General features: G+C 40.3%; 2 protein-coding genes across 2 annotated transcripts in view; both read right to left on the bottom strand.

The window, feature by feature from the left end:
- Window positions 1–9,422: 9,422 nt before the first annotated feature.
- LOC138946249 (uncharacterized) lies at window positions 9,423–19,270 on the bottom strand (the record flags this gene model as incomplete). Its single annotated transcript, XM_070317789.1, is given in 5 exon segments — window positions 9,423–9,513; window positions 10,476–10,566; window positions 11,887–12,124; window positions 12,886–12,951; window positions 19,133–19,270. Coding segments are annotated over 4 exon segments (484 nt in total), but the record flags the coding sequence as incomplete, so codon positions are not given.
- Window positions 19,271–19,381: 111 nt separating this feature from the next.
- The window catches only part of LOC138946158 (scavenger receptor class F member 1-like), a 7,728-nt gene continuing 5,109 nt past the window's right edge, over window positions 19,382–22,000 (bottom strand). The window contains exons 6-7 of the mRNA XM_070317669.1: window positions 21,841–21,936; window positions 19,382–19,647 (exon numbers count right to left, since the gene is read on the bottom strand). Of these exons, the coding sequence (XP_070173770.1) occupies window positions 19,451–19,647; window positions 21,841–21,936 (293 nt within the window). The 3' untranslated portion in view covers window positions 19,382–19,450. The remainder of the gene's footprint in view (window positions 19,648–21,840; window positions 21,937–22,000) is intronic.

Genomic DNA, 22,000 nt, shown 5'->3' with positions numbered 1-22,000 from the left:
CACACACACACACGCACGCGCACTAGGTCATCCCATCCCCCCAACCCCGCCGTACATAATAAGCCGTTCTAAGCAGACATGCATGAAAAGATTTTTCTTAGTGTCTTTTGCATTCAAAAGATACTGCTGTTCGATTGAAATTGAATTTTAAGAAACACTATTTAATATATCAATAGGGATTACAAATAATGCCACAATTTGTACTTCTGTAATTACAGATGCTCTGCTACCCTCTTCCATTGTTAGACCATAATTATTTTCATACATGTACCACTGATATTACTTCTACTACTACTGGGATTACTCTCACTTCTACCACTTCTACTACTTACTGTATCCGCTGCTACCACAAAAAACTATAACAACCACCATCACCATCACATGCAAGACAACTAAGCAATACCACGTCAACTACACAAGGAAATGCAAAGAATCTAACAATTCTACTGATACCCTTTTCAACAACACAAATAGCACATATGCGGGGCAGAGAACATACATTAATTAAATAATAATGCGAAGTTTACAGTACATGCATGGCCACTGGTAAATGGGACATGTTTTTTTAGTCAAGAACTATGCCTGACACTATTTTGCCAACCTTACCTCTCACAAATTAAAGGTACACAAACACATTACAACATGCTACTTTTTAGTCAAGTTTTGACTAAATGTTTTAACATAGACGGGGAATCAAGACAATGGTGTGATGCATGTATGTATGTATGTATGTATGTATGTATGTATGTATGTATGTATGTATGTATGTATGTATGTATGTATGTATGTATGTATGTATGTATGTATGTGTGTGTGTGTAGAGCGATTGCGACAACACTACTGGACCGATCTACATACAACTTCACATGATAGCTGAAAAGTATATCCCCATACTTGTTTTCATGTTTTTTTATAAATGTGTTTGATGACGTCATATCTGTTCTTACATTTAGTCAAGTTTTGACTAAATGTTTTAACATAGAGGGGGAATCGAGACGAGGGTCATGGTGTATGTGTGTGTGTGTGTGTATGTGTGTGTGTGTGTGTGTGTGTGTGTGTGTGTGTGTTTGTGTGTGTGTGTGTGTCTGTCTGTCTGTCTGTCTGTGCGTGTGTGTGTGTAGAGCGATTCAGACCAAACTTCTGGACCGATCTTTGTGAAATTTGACATGAGAGTTCCTGGGAATGATATCCCCGGACTTTGTTTCTTTTTTTCGATAAATACCTTTAATGACGTCATATCCGGCTTTTTGTAAAAGTTGAGACGGCACTGTCACACCTTCATTTTTCCATCAAATTGATTGAAATTTTCGCCAAGCAATCTTCGACGAAGGCCGGACTTAGGTATTGCATTTCAGCTTGGTGGCTTAAAAATTAAATAATGACTTTGGTCATAACAAATTTGAAAATTGTAAAACAAATTAATATTTTTATAAAACGATCCAAATTTACGTTCATTTTATTCTTCATCATTTTCTGATTCCAAAAACATATAAATATGTTATATTTGGATTAAAACAAGCTCTGAAAATTAAAAATATAAAAATTGTTATTACATTTTTTTCTCCGAAATCGATTTAAAAACAATTTCATCTTATGCCTTGTGGGTTTCTGATTCCAAAAACGAATAGATGTGATATGTTTGGATTAAAAACACGCTCAGAAAGTTAACAAGTCGCGTAAGGCGAAAATACAATATTTAGTCAAGTAGCTGTCGAACTCACAGAATGAAACTGAACGCAATGCCATTTTTCAGCAAGACCGTATACTCGTAGCATCGTCAGTCCACCGCTCATGGCAAAGGCAGTGAAATTGACAAGAAGAGCGGGGTAGTAGTTGCGCTAAGAAGGATAGCACGCTTTTCTGTACCTCTCTTTGTTTTAACTTTCTGAGCGTGTTTTTAATCCAAACATATCATATCTATATGTTTTTGGAATCAGGAACCGACAAGGAATAAGATGAAAGTCTTTTTAAATTGATTTGGACAATTTAATTTTGATAATAATTTTTATATATTTAATTTTCAGAGCTTGTTTTTAATCCGAATATAACATATTTATATGTTTTTGGAATCAGCAAATGATGGACAATAAGATAAACGTAAATTTGGATCGTTTTATAAATTTTTATTTTTTTTTACAATTTTCCGATTTTTAATGACCAAAGTCATTAATTAATTTTTAAGCCACCAAGCTGAAATGCAATACCGAAGTCCGGGCTTCGTCGAAGATTACTTGACCAAAATTTCAACCAATTTGGTTGAAAAATGAGGGCGTGACAGTGCCGCCTCAACTTTCACGAAAAGCCGGATATGACGTCATCAAAGACATTTATCAAAAAAATGAAAAAAACGTTCGGGGATTTCATACCCAGGAACTCTCATGTCAAATTTCATAAAGATCGGTCCAGTAGTTTAGTCTGAATCGCTCTACACACACACACACACAGACAGACAGACAGACACACACACACACACACACACACACACACACACACACACGCACATACACCACGACCCTCGTTTCGATTCCCCCTCGATGTTAAAATATTTAGTCAAAACTTGACTAAATATAAAAAGAATAGAGATAAAGAAAAGCGTGCTATCCTTCTCAGCGCAACTACTACCCCGCTCTTCTTGTCAATTTCACTGCCTTGGCATCGAGCAGTGGACTGACGATGCTACGAGTATACGCTCTTGCTGTAAAAATGCAGTGAGTTCAGTTTCATTCTGTTAGTTCGACAGCTTGACTAAATGTTGTAATTTCGCCTTACGCGACTTGTTAACTTTCTGATCGTGTTTTTAATCCAAACATATCACATCTATATGTTTTTGGAATCAGGAACCCACAAGGAATAAGATGAAATTGTTTTTAAAACGAGTTCCGGAATTTAATTTTAATAATAATTTTTATATTTTTAATTTTAAGAACTTGTTTTTAATCCGAATATAACATATTTATATGTTTTTTGAATCAGAACATGATGAAGAATAAAATAACAGTACTTTTTGATCGTTTTATTAAAAATATAATTTTAATTACAATTTTCAGATTTTAAATGACCAAATTCATTAATTAATTTTTAAGCCTCGATGCTGAAATGCAATACCGAAGTCCGGCCTTTGTCGAAGATTGCTTGGCCAAAATTTCATTTATTTTGATTGAAAAATGAGGGTGTGACAGTGCCGCCTCAACTTTTACAAAAAGCCGGATATGACGTCATCAAAGACATTTATCAAAAAAATGAAAAACTCTCATGTAAAATGTCATAAAGATTGGTCCAGTAGTTTACTCTGAATCGCTCTACACACACACACGCACAGACACACACAGACACACACAGACACACACACACACACACACACACACACACACACACACACACACACACACTGTATATGGGTCCTTCCACAAAGCTGTGTACCACAAGAGGGTTATGACTTTAGAGTAAGATTTCGGAATGTTTTTCTTGCTTCTCGAATGATATAAGGATATCAACAGACTGCAAATTGACCAAAGAGATAACGATAATAAAATCAAGAAGATCGCTATGTTGGTTAGTGTTTTATATGAAAGCAAACACAGAAAATGACGTCAAAATGGCGGTTTTTTTGTGACATTGCTTACATCTTGTTTGTAAGTATTCGTGTGGCTGCCAATAAAATGCGACCATGAACCCCCCGATATACATCTTCGTTGTCTTTTGTGCTAGTGTTACATATGCACTTAGCTGTTTTCCTCTACATATGTTTACAGTGTGCATTTGGATCGTTAAGAAATAACGGTTGCCTACGTAACATTTGGTTTCCAAACCCAACCGCGAACTACGTGAACATGTCTATAACTTCTGCACGCACGAATATGCGACTGTGTGTATTATCAGGCACAACTGATGTGTAGTGAACGTGTTAAAATATGCGCCGTGTCAATTTGATCCGATTTGAATGTGATTTTGCCTTTCGCGTGTCCCCACTAAGCTTCGTTTCTATTTGTTCTGGTTAAGCTGGATCGTTAAAAAAGATATTTGTCACTTATCAACGCATCAAACTTGGTGTTTCTTTCGCATGTAATGTTCTTCAACATCGCTGAAAGGTTTTTCCATAAAAAAAATCCATTCATTTTTGGAACGCAGCAGACGTGAAGCGTTTTATGAGTCGTTTCCAACGAGGGACGAATGTTACGTAGGCAACCTTTTGCGACTCTTCGCTCTTAAAGTTAATATTTTTTTCAAAGTTCGACATTTCAATGTTTTATTTTGTGATAGACGTGCTCGGTGTGTCTTTGTCAAGTCTTAGGCTATTCTTTGTAGTCTAGTCCTGTTCAAGTTGTAAGAGTTTAGGTAAAAAACAAAAATAAAAAAATAAAAAAAAACTCGTCGCGATGTAACCTTCGTGGTTGAAAACGACGTTAAACACCAAATAAAGAAAGAAAGTAAAGAAAGGTAAAAAAAACCGTTGAATTTTCATCAAAATTGGAACAAACTCGACTATATTTTCTTTCGAAAAACGATAAATCGAAGAAAATCAGATTAAATGCTGTTGCGAAATAGAGAGAAAGAAATTCTGCGTTTGTGAAGCTGATTTCCTTGTTAGTGGGGATACAAAAAAGAGCAGTTCCTTCAAACTGCCTGGTGATACTTAGCTTATATATCCAGAAAGACTTGACTGGGCGAACCAAGCAGCCAAATTTAGCATCGGATATCAAATTAATTTCACTAGCTTACAGCATTTACCCTCCCCAACTCCTTAAAGAGCATTCTTTGTTAGAAATTGTGCGATTGTTCTTGCCAATCACACTTAGATTAATGGTATAGGATGAATAATGTCTCTGACAGGACCACTAAGAACGGGTTGAATTATCGATCAAATATAACAAGAAGGCGCAATTGGTCAACTAGCTCTAAACAGTTGCCCATGTTGTTTATAATCTTTGCCATGTAGCTTTGAAATTAGCAGTTCATTATTTTGGACATATACGCTGTGAAAACCCATACATTACATTGACTTTTTCAAAGCATGATCACAAAAATATGGTCTCAAAAATGAAGCAAATTAGCAGAAAAATAAAGTTTTTGAGGTAAAAATAATTGTGTCTGTTGGGTGGATAGTTTGTGTATTGTTCTGTTTCTGAGTTATTCCATTATTCAGATATAACACAATACAATACCAACGTGTTTAAGAAAGGAACACTGTGTGTCCGACGTATCTCGAAGACACAGCAAATCATTAATAATTAAAATCGTTTAGTGTCTTGATCTGCCTTGTGTTAAAAAAACCGCACCTAACTCTAACCGAATTTCGAGTCGCATCAATGACGACGTCACCAAAACCAAAGGAATTCCATTCATAACCCAGTCATTCACAAGCCGGTTGATGACGCCAAGTCACGGACCAATCGAATCGTCACAGCACATGCTGACGTCAAGTGCGACGCGGCGCGAACATTTGCGATTTGTCGGCTGCTCCGTCATCCTGCTCAAGAGGAGAAACCGCAACAGTGTACATCTTGTTGCTACATGTTGACTCAATGTTATTTATTGACTCACACGAATGGATTTGTTTGTTACTTCACACAGACGATGTTTGTTTGTTGGTTGACACAACCAAAAAATACGTTTTTGTTACCTATAACTAGTTCAATTTGTTTTTCCTGACTGCATTTTGTTCGGAATAAGCTCTAAATGTGAAGCAAATAAAACTTGTTACTATATACTATGGCTTTTTGTTATCTGTTTTGTGTGTTTGGATCCCATGTTACGTTAAACATGTGTGATGTTACACAACTTTCTGACCACCCCTCGTATTGGCATGGCAACGTGACATATGTCTGTATCTTTTACATAAACCGTAAAAACAACCTATTCAGACACTTTCAATTTTCACGAAGCATGTCACGCTTTTGGTACACAGCTTTGTGGAAGGACCCACATACACCACGACCCTCGTCTCGATTCCCCCTCTATGTTAAAACAGTTAGTCAAAACTTGACTAAATGTAAAAAATGAGCGTACTCCACATAGCATTAATTTTGAAGATCCATTATTCAAACATGTTTTACACGCGCCCGTCGCATCGTTAATTGAATTTACCAACACTTTTAAAACAAAATTAATGCTTCTATCTATATATATATACGACTTGTGTCTGTCTGTGTGAGTGTGTGTGTGTGTGTGTGTGTGTGTGTGTGTGTGTGTGGGTGTGTGTGCGCGATGCACGGCCAAAGTTCTCGATGGATCTGCTTCAAATTTGGTGGGCATATTCAGGTACACCCGGGACAGCGCAGATTACAATGTTCGAGCCAACACAGTGCAAAACTCAACAAAAGAGGAGCTACAACCGCATTACAACCATGTCCAAAACAAAAAGGCCCACTTTGGCACTACTTTCACCTCACTGGCTCAATTCAATGCTTCACTCTTTAGTGAAATCAGTGTCGACCCAAATGATGTGGCCCAAAACCCCATATCTCGTGATCCCTCATGGACAATGAAAGAAATGAATTTTGACACAGAATATTGCACAGCTACAAAGGATGATCAGTTATTACTCAGGATACAAGCCCTTGAGCACATTGATATTGTATACAAAGGCCATGTTCATGTTTACACAGACGGGTCAGTGTTGGATGACAAGAAGGCTGGCGCAGCTTTTGTAATCCCCAGCGATGACATGACTGGGAAATTTAAACTGTGCAACAGAAACTCGATCTTCTCAGCTGAGCCCCTTGACATCTGCATGTCGCTTGTTCATCTCAATCTCAAGAACACTCCTCCTCAAAAGATAGCTATACTCTCTGACTCCAAAGCATTATTGAAGCATTAAGATCTAACAAAAGATCAAAAAGACATGATCTTGTCATTGCCATAAAGGAGCTGGCAAATAAAATTATAAAAAAAGGAAGCGAGATTAACCTGGTCTGGTGTCCAGCACACGTGAACGTGCCTGGCAACGAGAAAGCAGACAAAGCCGCTAAAGAAGCTGCCCAAGGCATAGGCGCCTCCGAGGTAGACCTGCCATTGTCTGCTTCTGAGATCAGTAGCCTTACAGACTCTCTTCTCTGGAGAGAATGGAGGAACAAATATATGCACACGGCTATAAGCTCTGGCTGGCTCATTCGGGAAGCCCCATCAAAACAGATGAACACCTATAATGCATGCCCACGTGTAATAAAAAGGATTAACCGCCTAAGGGCAGAAGCTGGGAACTACCAATTTCTAGAGCTTAAATGCACCTGTCAATCCGACCTCACCATTGCTCATTTGACTTTGGAGTGTGATTTGAACTCATGCCACTTTCAACCCCTGACTCAGTTTATAAACTCAAATAGAAATATCCTGCCAAATACCTCAAAGGAAAAATTAAGCTATCTTTTAAGTTTTAATAAAGACCTTGGGTGGCAAGGTCCCAAACTTATCGCTGGACTTATGCACACGCACCCACTTGGTCCCTGGATATGAAGAGACATTGCTGCGGCTGACGCCATTGCTTCTCATACAGCTACTATATATTTTTATCAGAACTTTTAAAAATACCATTTTATATCCAAGTATCTCTTAACACACTTTTTAATTAGATGAGCGAGAGTGTGCGGGGGCAGGAGGGTGGTGAACCACTGTACATAAAGGGAAAGTTTGTGTGCGTGCCTGTGTGTGTTCTTAATCTAAGACAAATGTCGCCAATGTTTTTACAGAGTGACGTTAAATAAACGATTTTATCATTATCTGTCTGTATGTTCTGGCATTTGAGAAGCCACAACAGATAATATAGGGCTAAGAAATAAGCTCTAAAATTCTCAATCCCGTTTGACAGGACTTCGCCTTCAAAGGTGATTGTGGTGAACCGCCACGCTGTCTGTCTCTGTCTCGCGATTCACCCCGTTTATCTCCCTTCCTTCGTGTGGCTTCAATCCATATTCCCGTTTCTACGTTACTATTTTTAGAATGTCACTGCGCTGTCCAGAACGCTTCCCTTGCACCCGTAAGTTGTTCTTACTGTCAAAGTGAAAAGGTCGAATCAATTTATAGCCACGCGAAAAATACACTGTCACCTATCTCTATATATTTATAGATATACATATACATATATATATACGGCTTCTCTGTGTGTGTGTGTGTTTGTGTGTGTGTGTAAGCAACACCTGTGGATTATAGAGTTCTGTTTGTGATGGGGTCTAGCGGCTTTTGTCTGTCTGTATGTTGAAAGCGGACAAACACTCAAGTCCTTAATGGCTCAAAACCGTAGGACTTTTAATATTAATTTTAACTAACTGTCTGTATGTTCTGGCATTTGAGAAGCCACAACAGATAATATAGGGCTAAGAAATAAGCTCTAAAATTCTCAATCCCGTTTGACAGGACTTCGCCTTCAAAGGTGATTGTGGTGAACCGCCACGCTGTCTGTCTCTGTCTCGCGATTCAACAACCTCATCGATGAGATATTTCAACACGTGCTCTCAGCGCGCAGCGCTGTGCGCGCTGAACCGATTTTGTTTTTTTTTGGTCTGGATCCACTACCAGTAACTCTTCCTTATCTTCTCCAGTGTTTTCAGCCGCGATTAACTTCTTCCTCCGTGCGGCGTCAATCCTTATTCCCGTTACTACGTTCCTATTTTTAGAAGGTCACTGCACGTTACTATTTTTAGAAGGTCTCCAGTGTTTTGCGCGTTTATCTCCTTTCCTTCGTGCGCCGGCGAAGCCGGCGTACACCCGGCAAAGCCGGGTCCCAGGCGCAGCCTGGTATTCGGCTCTACTTCTTCCCGGCGAAGCCGGTACCCGGCGAAGCGGGTAATCATCTAGTCTTCTATATATATATATACGACTTGTGTCTGTGTGTGTGTCTGTTCGCGATGCGCGGCCAAGGTTCTCGATGGATCTGTTTCAAATTTGGTGGCCATATTCAGGTACACCCGGGACACAACCTGGTCGATGAGATATTTCAACACGTGCTCTCAGCGCGCAGCGCTGAACCGATTTTGGTTTTTTTGTCTGGATCCACTACCAGTAACTCTTCCTTATCTTCTCCAGTGTTTTCAGCGTTTACCTCCCTTCCTTCGTATGGCGCGCGGATATTCCCATTCCGTTACTATTTTTAGAAGGTCACTGCACGTTACTATTTTTAGAAGGTCTCCAGTGTTTTGCGCCTTTATCTCCTTTCCTTCGAAAAGGAAAGCCGGGTCCCCGGCGCAGCCTGGTATTCGGCTCTACTTCTTCCCGGCGAAGAATGTGTGTCAATGTTTACTGACAAAAAGTGTAGTCATGTGCCAAAATACTGGATTGGCTTTGGGATGCGTTTGTGAAGAAAGCAGTCAAGGAATTGTTCTCGTCGAATTTGTTTCCACTAACCGTACTGCTCGTATACTAGACAATCACGCGTACAAAATAAGGTGAAATTGTATTGGTTCCCAAGTCTGTAATATACGCATATTTACCACACTCAGTGCCTGTGTAGGTGTAGCCCCGCGTGCATGTTTTGATGAGTTTGATCAGAACATCTGATTTCTGCAGGACTGCATCAATAGTCTGGGGATGAAGAAATAAAGCACTATGGATTAGGGCGTGTTAAAGTGGTTGCATTGGTGGGTATACTTAATACTGAACACATCATATTTATTTGCCCAAGATTGTGAGTTTGCCCTGGTTAAGAAAACATCCAATCTAGCCAAGTACACCAAAACACACGCATATTTGGGATCTTTGGGCTGCCTATTGCATTTGCCGGGTTTGGCAGACCCTTGAATTTAACCCCCGCGGTATAACAAACTGGGTTTTTTTAAATTCTCCACAGGCATTTTTGTTTAGTCTGATCTTTAGACATTTTTGTTTTAAATGGCAATTCATTCAAGTAAAAACAAGTTATGGCCCGTGTGAATTTTTGCCTATTGCCAACAAAATACGAACACTTCATGGCGAAAAATTAAGAACAACATTTTCACAAAATGTTTCGTGTATTAAAATACTATGCAAAGTAAGAAATAAGGCACCTCAATCTTCAAACGTGTTTTACAATTCGAGGCCGATGTCTGCTGCTTTGTCGTATTAACACCAAAACAACGTAACACATACGTTCAAACTGTTTGAAACATGTACCAAAAGCAGAAGGAAGAGCTGTATTCAGCTGAGATTCGTTCCCTCTTCATTTACTGAAAACGTATGATGAGCCTGGTAAAACTCTCTCGGAATTATCCACCAACCCCCCTCTCTCTCTCTCTCTCTAGGTGTTATCGGTTTCAGTCAAACAGATTAACCAAATAGTTTGGCTTTGAACAACAAGCAGCTACACTGTTGCTTCTGGTATGTGTTTACCCCTATTCACAAGTTTGGACCGATCAATGAGGATTTAGTAGACAATCCCGACAAATCAACTGATTTGAGGAAGTTATCGCCGTCTTATTATCGTCTTCAATGACCAAACATTCGCATACAAAAATCATTTGCCATCACGAAACGTCTCCTCCCAGTCATCCTTAAGAGTAGTGTATTACCTTCAGATCAAAGGCGTCGCCCTGAGCTGCATTAAACAACACACTCCGAGTTGATACAGCGGTTTGGTTCACTTTGGATGGAAGGGTGTCTCTGTACAATTTGCAAAAACAACGTCATCAAGTGAGTGAAGTGCAGCGATTTCGACTGCATGTACATAATACAGCAGTATTCCCACCTTTCTCTGTCTCTGTCAGTCTATGTGTGTATGTGTGTGTGTTTGTGTTTGTGTGTGTGTGTGTGTGTGTGTGTGTGTGTGTGTGTGTGTGTGTGTGTGTGCGTGTGTGTGTCAATTGTGTGTGTGTGTCAATTGTGTGTGTGTGTGTGTGTGTGTGTGTGTATGTGTGTGTGTGTGTGTGTGTGTTGTGTGTGTGTGTGTGTGTGTCTGTTTCTCTCTCTCTCTCTCTCTCTCTCTCTCTCTCTCTCTCTCTCTCTCTCTCTCTCTCTCTCTCTCTCTCTCTCTCTCTCTCTCTCTCTCTCTCTCTCGCTCCCTATATCTCTCTGTCCCTTTGTCTTTTTCTCTATGCCTCAGTTTCTCTCTTGCTCTGTATCTCTTCTAGTTGTCTCCCTTACTCTGTTTCTCTTTTTATAATTATCTGAAGTAAGTGCGAACTTACATACAGACACAGACAAAAGGACAATTATATTTAATCAAACACACTTGCACTTGCACGCACAAAAACGCGTACCGAAATATGCATAATTAACTAACAATAAAAACCCTCCCCCCTCTCCCTGCACACACACACGTGCGTAAATAAGGCTACGTGGTTATGTGTACATTGTTCAATACCAATTTAGCATGACACCCATTGTCTGATTTATTGTATGGTTGAATGGTAAATTGATGTATTAGTCTGTTAATTTATATGGTTTAAATCCATGTAATGGTAATGTCTAATGCGCTATTAATATCACAATGCCATTGCATTGAATTGGACATGTCATGTAATTGTTTACCAACATGACGCCATTATGGCAGAAACATGCCTCCTCTGGGTACCTGTGCAAACCTTTCAAACACATCAGAAATCGTCGTCGTCAAGTAATTTTGGCGTAGGTCGATATTTGTAGATTTTTACTTTTTTGCGCTTTGGACTAAGCAACGCATTCTCCGTTACCTGGTGCTTTCAGAATCTAAATGCAATTTGAAATCCACCCGTGAAGAATTGGTGTACCTATTGATATGCAGAAATGTGCACAAACAAGCGTACCAGAGTAAAAAAAACCGGCGTAACTCTACCAGAGAATGTTTACTTTAGAGTCTCTGACTCTATACTGATCAGAGAAATAGAACACAAAATGGCGTTCAAATTGTTTTCTCTCTCTGCTGAACAGTTGTAGAAATCGACTTACGCCAAAATTGCGTGTCGACGACAAAATATAGAAGCGGTTTACAGTCGTAGCACTTACGGTACTTGTGTAATTTCTACAATGGTCGTGATAGACTTCGAAAATGTGCCGTCACAGGTGGCAGTGACAAAAGCATTGCTGCAATCGTCATCCCTGCAAAGGCCAGGCCACTCTTCGCTCTGTATTACAATTCTAGCATGAACAGTCGTCTCCACTTCTTGCTCCTTCTCGCGGGTACAGACAGTCAGCAGCACGTACTTCAGTGTCAAAGTGGCGGTATTCTGAACCTTGGAGGGATCTGAAAGACAAGCTGGATTTGGTAATCTCCTTATCTTTAGCGTTGTTGCCAATAGGCATACACACAACAACATTAATCTTAACAAACCAAACACCACAACAACAAAAATTGAAATTAAATATCAAAATAGGGCAAGCAAGCAAGCAGTGATATCAAAACCGGCATTTATCCATTCTGTCGGCCTCAAATTAAAACAACACTGGACACCATGCACTCATCACCGACACCATTGTTATGTTGCAGTAAGACGGAGCATACTCGTTTTGGCGGAGCAATCGAACGTAGCTACTTATCTAATATGCATACTCTGATTTTCCAGAGTTCTGAGCACATTGTTTAGAGCAAACATGACATACCTATATATGTTTAGATCGAAGAGAAAATAAGGAGCATAATAATGCAACAATGACATATTTAATATCAAAACTAATTGAATATTATGTAAGCTTCCGAGCTGAAATGTAATCCCAGAATTCTCATTTTAAAGTAAAACATTTCAGATTAAGGGAAATTCAGAAGTGGTGTATATGTTACAGTTAATCTGTGAAACCAGGGAATACGTGTGTTAACTAGGTAATACATGAATTAACTGACGGAAAAACACAGTTAATTCATGTATTACCTAAAATAGTTTAGTTAATACACGTATTCCCTGGTTTCACAGATTAACTGTAACATATACATATATCACAGCATCACACACATCAGCTTTTATTAAAAATGTACAATACTTGTTGTAACTATCTTATTAACTGACTTACTGGTTGTTACAGTGGCGCCAATGGTTGTCAGTTCTAATGATGGTGACAGGCTTTGTGAGGTCATCTCTAAAGCAAAAACAACATAATCATGGTAAATCCAACAGAATGGTATAAGTTCAACAGTTGGCTGGCGGGTGTTTTTAAATTTAGTCAAGTTTTGACTAAATGTTTTAACGAAGAGGGGGGATGTATGTATGTGTGTGTGTGTGTGTGTGTGTGTGTGTGTGTGTGTCTGTCTGTCTGTGCGTGTACGTGTGTGTGTAGAGCGATTCAGACTAAACTACTGGACCGATCTTTATGAAATTTTACATGAGAGTTCATGGGAATGATATCCCCGGAAGTTTTTTTCTTTTTTTCGATAAATACCTTTGATGACGTCATATCCGGCTTTTTGTAAAAGTTGAGGCGGCACTGTCACACCCTCATTTTTCAATCAAATTGATTGATATTTTGGCCAAGCAATCTTCAACGAAGGCCGGACTTCGGTATTGCATTTCAGCTTGGTGGCTTAGAAATTAATTAATGACTTTGATCATTAAAAATCTGAACATTGTAAAAAAAAATGTTTTTTTAGAAAACGATCCAAATATACGTTCATCTTCTTCATCATTTCCTGATTCCAAAAACATATAAATATGTTATATTTGGATTAAAAACAAGCTCTGAAAATTAAACATATAAAAATTATGATCAAAATTAAATGTTCGAAATCAATTTAAAAACACTTTCATCTTATTTCTTGTCGGTTCCTGATTCCAAAAACATATAGATATGTTATGTTTGGATTAAAAACACGCTCAGAAAGTTAAAACGAAGAGAGGTACAGAAAAGCGTGCTATCCTTCTCAGCGCAACTACTACCCCGCTCTTCTTGTCAATTTCACTGCATTTGCCACGAGCGGTGGACTTACGATGCTACGAGTATACGGTCTTGATGAAAAATTGCATGCGTTCAGTTTCATTCTGTGAGTTCGACAGCTTGACTAAATGTTGTATTTTCGCCTTACGCGACTTGCTTTTCGGTCTTTACACCTGTTCCTTGTCCCGTTGTGCTCTCACGCCGCCCCGCCTCTGCACTCACTGCTCCATCCACATCTGAATCGCTGGTTTGTGAGCTCTGTTCATTCCGTGCAACACACATTTCCACGTGTGTCTTGTTGGCTTTCGTGAAGCGTGGAGGACACAAATGCTAACTCGACTTGACTCAGTTGTTAGCCGTTTGATTTCCGTCACAGGTCTGAGGCTTTCGCTGTGACCCTGGGATTTTTATCGTGCGCATGCGTGCACACGGGGTTGTTCGGAGACCGAGGAGAGTCTGCACAATTAAAGTTGACTCTGGGACACACATCCCGCGCCGAACTTGGGGGTTGAACCCACGCTGATAGTAACAACCGATTTTAAAGCCAGCACCTATATCGACTGGGCAAACTCCCCACCTAATATGTTGAGGTCAAGAAGTTCCATGGAGGGCGGGGGGTATGGAGTAACACATAGTGTTTTGCTCAGAACATTCCCGCCCAAGCAGAGCCGCAGAGGGATCTGTGTGTCTGGAGGCACATTTGGTTTCTGAGGTTCAAGCGGAGCTGTTGCCTCTGCTCCCAAGTTTCCGTGTCTGGAGGCGTTTTAGGTATATGGAAGCAAACCTGTAGGTTGGGGCCTCTGCCTTTCAGGATGCCAGGACTACAAAATGTGTGTCTTGATGCACATTTAGCTTACGATTCCAGAAGTTGATCTGTGTCAGCAAGCCTGCTGTGCTGGGTCTGGTGCAAGGACACTAGAACCAAGTCTCAACAGTTGAGGTGAACAGATTGGTGACCATCATCGGTTTCTCTCCGAGTGATGGGTGTGGGCGAAGAAAGTCTCCCACACTGAGGGCATGCTCCCTTCTGTAGCGGATGAGATTAGACATCTCTTCCTTGAGAGTGTCACAACCTTCAAACACGTGTGTGAGATGGCCTGTCTTGCCACACTGACAGACTACCTTGTCCCAGTAGATGCAGCTGCTGACCGGTGCGCAAGCGACGCAACAGGCTCGAGGGGTCTTTGGGGGGAGTGGGAGGTGGTGCCCTTTCCTATTGTAGGGGAGGTGTATCCATCCTCTCTCTTCACATGTTTGTGACAGAGTCTGCTCTCTTTCCCCTCTTTTTGGCTTGGCTAGCAGCTGTTTGGCTTCCTGGCAGAAGAGCCGAATGTCTGTCATTGGCATGGTTGATATAGCCGCTGCTTTTGCTGTTTTGTCCGCCATTTCATTTCCCCGGATTCCTGTGTGGGATGGCAGCCACATGAGGGAAAAGTCTGTTTCTTTTGTCATATTAATTTGGTGGGCTAAAAAATGAATTTCAGTTTGTATCTCTCCTCTGTTCTTGGTGCCATATGCAAGTGCTTGAAACGAGGATTTTGAGTCCGGAAGGATGACCACCCCCAGAGGGGGGGGGGGGGGGTTGGCAGATCGTGTATCAGTGTGCAGGCCATGTAGATAGCAAATAACTCCGCAGAAAAGATGCTGCTCCCCTTGTTCAGCTTGTATTTTCGTATTATATGAAATCCAGGGATCGACAAAGCACACCCAACCTCCCCTGCCTGCAGGACCGAACCATCTGTGGCTTTTAAATCGTTCATCGATCCTTTTTACATTTAGTCAAGTTTTGACTAAATGTTTTAACATAGAGGGGGGAATCGAGACGAGGGTCGTGGTGTATGTGTGTCTGTCTGTCTGTCTGTCTGTCTGTCTGTCTGTCTGTGTGTGTAGAGTGATTCAGACTAAACTACTGGACCAATCTTTATGAAATTTGACATGAGAGTTCCTGGGTATGATATCCTCAGACGTTTTTTTCATTTTTTTGATAAATGTCTTTGATGACGTCATATCCGGCTTTTCGTGAAAGTTGAGGCGGCACTGTCACGCTCTCATTTTTCAACCAAATTGGTTGAAATTTTGGTCAAGTAATCTCCGACGAAGCCCAAACTTTGGTATTGCATTTCAGCTTGGTGGCTTAAAAATTAATTAATGACTTTGGTCATTAAAAATCTGAAAATTGTAAAAAAATTATTTTTTTTATAAAACGATCCAAATTTACGTTTATCTTATTCTCCATAATTTTCTGATTCCAAAAACATATAAACATGTTATATTTGGATTAAAAACAAGCTCTGAAAATTAAAAATATAAAAATTATTATAAAAATTAAATTTTCGAAATCAATTTAAAAACACTTTCATCTTATTCCTTGTCGGTTCCTGATTCCAAAAACATATGCGTGTTCAGGCCTGGGTCAGGCCGCAATTTTTTTCCCCCTTTCCTAACCTAGGTGGTGGGTTCAAGTGCTAGTCTTTCGGATGAGACGAAAAACCGAGGTCCCTTCGTGTACACTACATTGGGGTGTGCACGTTAAAGATCCCACGATTGACAAAAGGGTCTTTCCTGGCAAAATTGTATAGGCATAGATAAAAATGTCCATCAAATACCCGTGGGACTTGGAATAAAGTTAAAAAAAAATTCCATCTCACACGGCATTAAGTCTCAGGAAACATGAATACACGCATGCAGGAAAAAAAATATGGGTAGCGCCGTATGTATGGCAGCTCGCTTTCCCCGGGGAGAAAGCAGCCCGAATTTCCATGAGGGTAACCTCACTGGACTGTAAATCTTATCCAATCCAATCCAATCCAATATAGATATGATATGTTTGGATTGAAAACACGCTCAGAAAGTTAAAACAAAGAGAGGTACAGAAAAGCGTGCTATCCTTCTCAGCGCAACTACTACCCCGCTCTTCTTGTCAATTTCACTGTCTTTGCCGTGAGCGGTGGACTGACGATGCTACGAGTATAGGGGCCTACGGTCTTGCTGCGTTGCATTGCGTTCAGTTTCATTCTGTGAGTTCGACAGCTACTTGACTAAATGTTGTATTTTCGCCTTACGCGACTTGTTTTTTTTTGCCACTAGCTGTGGCTAGCAGCAATAAGTCATCAGCCTTTTTGAGACCGTCTCCATAGTCCATGATCAGATTTGGGGCTTCAAGCAGCCATGGAGGGTTGTGTGTGTGTGTGTGTGTGTGTGTGTGTGTGTGCGTGTGCGTATGTGTGGGGGAGGGGGGGGGGGGTTCATGTGTTCGTGTGCGTATGTGGGAGTGTAGGTGTGCATTTGAATGCGCAGAGAGAACGAACGAACGAACGAACGAACTTCATTACTCAAGGATGGATATTTTAGGCTCACGCCTAGTCTTACAATCTGTCCCTGCTAAACTAAGACATAAAAATAAAGACAAAACAAGGACAATTGTCAATAGCAATCATACGGTATTACTTCCCTTCTTTGTCTCTGTTAACCTAGGGAGAAAATATCCAGCGATATTTCTCCGTAGGCCTAACTTTCGGCCATGACCTAGGCAAAATAACTTGCGCAGCCGCAGAAACAAGAAAATGGAAATCTTTTATGAAATGATTGGGAGCCACGCAAATTTGACCTCTTGATTCCGACCATGAACCCGCTGTTGATAATCTGGAAGGTCGTACCAGAAATGCAGATCTATCTCTGGCCGATTCATAGATTCAACCTACAAACTGCGACCTCATCTGTGATCAGATGGCCAAGCAATGCGTGAAATCTTTTATTCTAAAGCCTTATGGCTCGTTTCGACAAGCATTAAACGGATGAAATTAACCACATGCAGTTTATTCTTCAGAAAAATGCACACAAAAAATGGGTTGGGTTCGATGATTTGTACATAGATTCGCTGATTTGTCTTATGAAGCCGTCATCAACACGAACACAATGATTGCAGAAGCAAACTCTGTACCTACACGACCGAGACACAAGACTAATTATTTCACAGCTGCAATGTGAATAGAGAACAAAGACGTTTTGGATAAGCTTACTCACGTCGGGTCTTCACTGACAAGCTAAACAGACGGAAAACTCCGAACAAAAGTAAATGACGTCAAGGTCTCTTTCGCTTTGCGTGTAACTTTGTCATGACGTCTTTTTGTGACGACAGTATACGCGACAATTATTTTGTTCGCTTCCGGTGTCATTTTAGACTGAAAAGCAACTCAAAAGAAGGAGCTAAGCCTGTGTCTTGAAACAGCTGAAACACTCTTTTGGATTGCCGTTTCAATGTTAACCAAAAAGTTAAAGAAAAAAAACCAAGGTTCAGTTGCAAACTGACAGCGGAGTGAGCATTTATTCCTGTTGATGAAGGTACGATTGAAGCTTTATACACCAGTTAACAGTCAACCAACAAGACTAGATTTGTAGCAGACGAAAAACAAAGTGTGCGTTTTTCCTGTCTTGTGAAGGCGATTATGTCGTTATAAGTTATCTGTACGTTGTGAAGACATTTAGCTTTGATGCGTCACGGGATATAAGCTTATACGTTTTCATCCATGGAATTGATTTTTTCGTCTCGGCAGGGTGAATGAATTCATGATGTCTTTTCCGGAACTGGACAAAACTGGCCTTGCCAAGACTGAAACAAAATATAGTTCTACAACTTCTGGGCTTGGGTTGATTGCCCATGGTGAATTTCCATTGATTTGTTTCCACATCCCATGACAAATTCTCTTTACTTTGGTCATGCCATATGTACGTTACAGCTCCGTCCATCCATGGTATCGCCTGATATTTTGTCTGGACGGGGTGAAAGAATATAATGACGAGTGACGTCATCATATTCATTGACCCAGTCTCGACAAAATATCAGGCGATACCATGGATGGACGGAGCTGTAACTTATACTTACAACATTACATATACGACTACATAATGCATAATAGAGCATTGAAATGTACATGTATGTCAATATAATACAAAGGAAAAGAAAATTCTACTCGCACACACACACGCGCGCCGCATGCCTGCAATCACGTTCGCACTCAATACAACACACACACTGACTCACACACACACATACATACATACATACACACACACACACACACACACACACACAAACACACACACACACACACACACGCACACACACACACACACACACATACACATATATGCGCCCACACCCGGCCACACCCACAGACATATACGCACGCACACACACATACACACGCAGACACGCACACATACACACACACACACATACACGCACACGCACACACACACAGACACAACAACAACAACAGAGAGAGAGAGAGAGAGAGAGAGAGAGAGAGAGAGAGAGAGAGAGAGAGAGAGAGAGAGAGAGAGAGAGAGAGAGAGAGAGAGAGAGATGTTTAAAATAAATGTCACTTGCGTTGGAGGCACCTGGGACCCTCCCAGCCTGCAGGGCAACTGTCACAATCACCCGTGGTTTGACTGCATGATGTGTCATCATGACAACTCCATGGACACTCACTGCAGTGACCATTATTAGGGTAGAATCCATCTTTGCAGGCTGAAAGATGTACACATATCTGCATTATCATACTTTAGTTTGTACAACTGGATTTACCTCCCAAATCAAAAAAAGGCTTTTGAGGAGTAAAAAACCCTAAATGTGTGAATCAACTGTAACATGTCAGTGTATCTTGTTTTGTAGACACAACTCTCATTCATGTTGCCGTGTCAGGTATCAACATGCACGTGAACACAAACACGACTGGTATGTTTGAACAATCAAAGCAGCACGAGTACCTGTACACTGTGGAAGTTGAAAGTGACCGCTGCAGGCCGTGCACTGCCACCCACTCTGGTTACACTGCACACACTGGCCAGCTATGGTAGAACACGACTCGTCACACTGCTGTCCGTGGTAACCTGGTCTACAACCTGTGAGAAACATAATTTGAATGAACAAGAATTGTGGAAGAGATCTTTGATCCGAAAAGTGTGTTAGATAGCCCAGTGGAGGTCCTTTAATGGAATAGAACGTTTGAATGGAATGACACGGTGAGGAATGCTTTAGTTGGGGTAAGCACATGATTTAACAATTGTTTTGCGGAGTTGCATAGATTAATATTTCTAGCAAGAAAAACAAGTCGCGTAAGGCGAAATTACTACATTTAGTCAAGCTGTGGAACTCACAGAATGAAACTGAACGTAGTCCGCCGCTAGTGCAAAAGGCAGTGAAAGTGTCGAGCCTGTTTGGCGCGGTAGCGGTTGCGCTGTGCTTCATAGCAAGCTTTACTGTACCTCTCTTCGTTTTAACTTTCTGAGCGTGTTTTTAATCCAAACATATCATATCTATATGTTTTTGGAATCAGGAACCGACAAGGAATAAGATGAAATAGTTTTTAAAACGATTTCGGAAATTTAATTTTGATCATAATTTTTATATTTTTAATTTTCAGAGCTTGTTTTTAATCCAAATATAACATATTTATATGTTTTTGGAATCCGAAAATGATGAAGAATAAGATGAACGTAAATTTGGATCGTTTTATTAAAAAAATAGTTTTTTTTACAATTTTCAGATTTTAGTGACCAAAGTCATTAATTAATTTTAAAGCCACCAAGCTGAAATGCAATACCGAAGTCCGGCCTTTGTCGAAGATTGCTTTGCCAAAATTTCAATCAATTTAATTTAAAAATGAGGGTGTGACAGTGCCGCCTCAACTTTTACAAAAAGCCGGATATGACGTCATCAAAGGTATTTATCGAAAAAAAGAAAAAAACGTCCGGGGATATCATACCCAGGAACTCTCATGTCAAAGTTCATAAAGATCGGCCCAGTAGTTTAGTCTGAATAGCTCTACACACACACACGCACAGACACACAGACACAGACACACACACACACACACACACACGCAAAGACAGACAGACACACACACACACATACACCACGACCCTCGTCTCGATTCCCCCTCTACGTTAAAACATTTAGTCAAAACTTGACTAAATGTAAAAACTAAAGAAAACAAAACCAAACAAAAACAAGTCGCGTAAGGCGAAAATACAACATTTAGTCAAGCTGTCAAACTCACAGAATGAAACTGAACGCAATGCAATTTTTCAGCAAGACCGTATACTCGTAGCATCGTCAGTCCACCGCTCGTGGCAAAGGCAGTGAAATTGACAAGAAGAGCGGGGTAGTAGTTGCGCTGAGAAGGATAGCACGCTTTTCTGTACCTCTCTTCGTTTTAACTTTCTGAGCGTGTTTTTAATCCAAACATATCATATCTATATGTTTTTGGAATCAGAAACCGACAAGGAATAAGATGAAAGTATTTTTAAATTGATTTCGAAAAATTAATTTTGATCATAATGTTTATATTTTTAATTTTCAGAGCTTGTTTTTAATCCAAATATAACATATTTATTGTTTTTGGAATCAGAAAATGATGAAAAATAAGATGAACGTAAATTTGGATCGGTTTTTTTTTTACAATTTTCAGATTTTTAATGACCAAAGTCATTAATTAAATTTTAAGCCATCAAGCTGAAATGCAATACCGAAGTCCAGCCTTTGTCGAAGATTGCTTGGCCAAAATTTCAATCAATTTGATTGAAAAATGAGGGTGTGACAGTGCCTCAACTTTTACAAAAAGCCGGATATGACGTCATCAAAGGTATTTATCGAAAAAAAGAAAAACACTTCCGGGGATATCATTCCCAGGAACTCTCATGTCAAATTTCATAAAGATCGGTCCAGTAGTTTGGTCTGAATCGCTCTACACACACACACGCACAGACAGACAGACACACACACACACACACACACACACACACATACACCACACCCTCGTCTCGATTCCCCCTCTATGTTAAAACATTTAGTCAAGCAAAACTTGACTAAATGTAACCACAAAAAAAGGAAAACAAGTGAACAAACCCCCAAAAGTACACCAACAACAACAAAGCCACCTCCACCTACACTCTTCCATCACCCGTCTACCCGAAAACAAAGAAAGAAGACGATGGAAACAAATTATCAACAGCAACAACTTGCAGAACTCGTCGTGCAAGCCTTTTTTGGCAGATGCATGCTGCAAACAAAAATATCCGATGCAGTCAACTCACCTTCGCATTTCCCGGTGTAGCGGTCGCACGTGTGAGGCTCGCAGTTCACGGGACAACTCTTCTCGCACTGACCACCCCACCGTCCGGCCTGACACGCTGAACAGAATGAACATGATACGAGTCTAACCAAGATCTGAGGGTGTGTGTGTGTGTTTTTTTC

Source organism: Littorina saxatilis, linkage group LG13, assembly GCF_037325665.1.
Source record: "Littorina saxatilis isolate snail1 linkage group LG13, US_GU_Lsax_2.0, whole genome shotgun sequence".
NCBI classification, from domain to species: domain Eukaryota; kingdom Metazoa; phylum Mollusca; class Gastropoda; order Littorinimorpha; family Littorinidae; genus Littorina; species Littorina saxatilis.
This window is presented reverse-complemented; position numbering and strand designations above follow the sequence as displayed.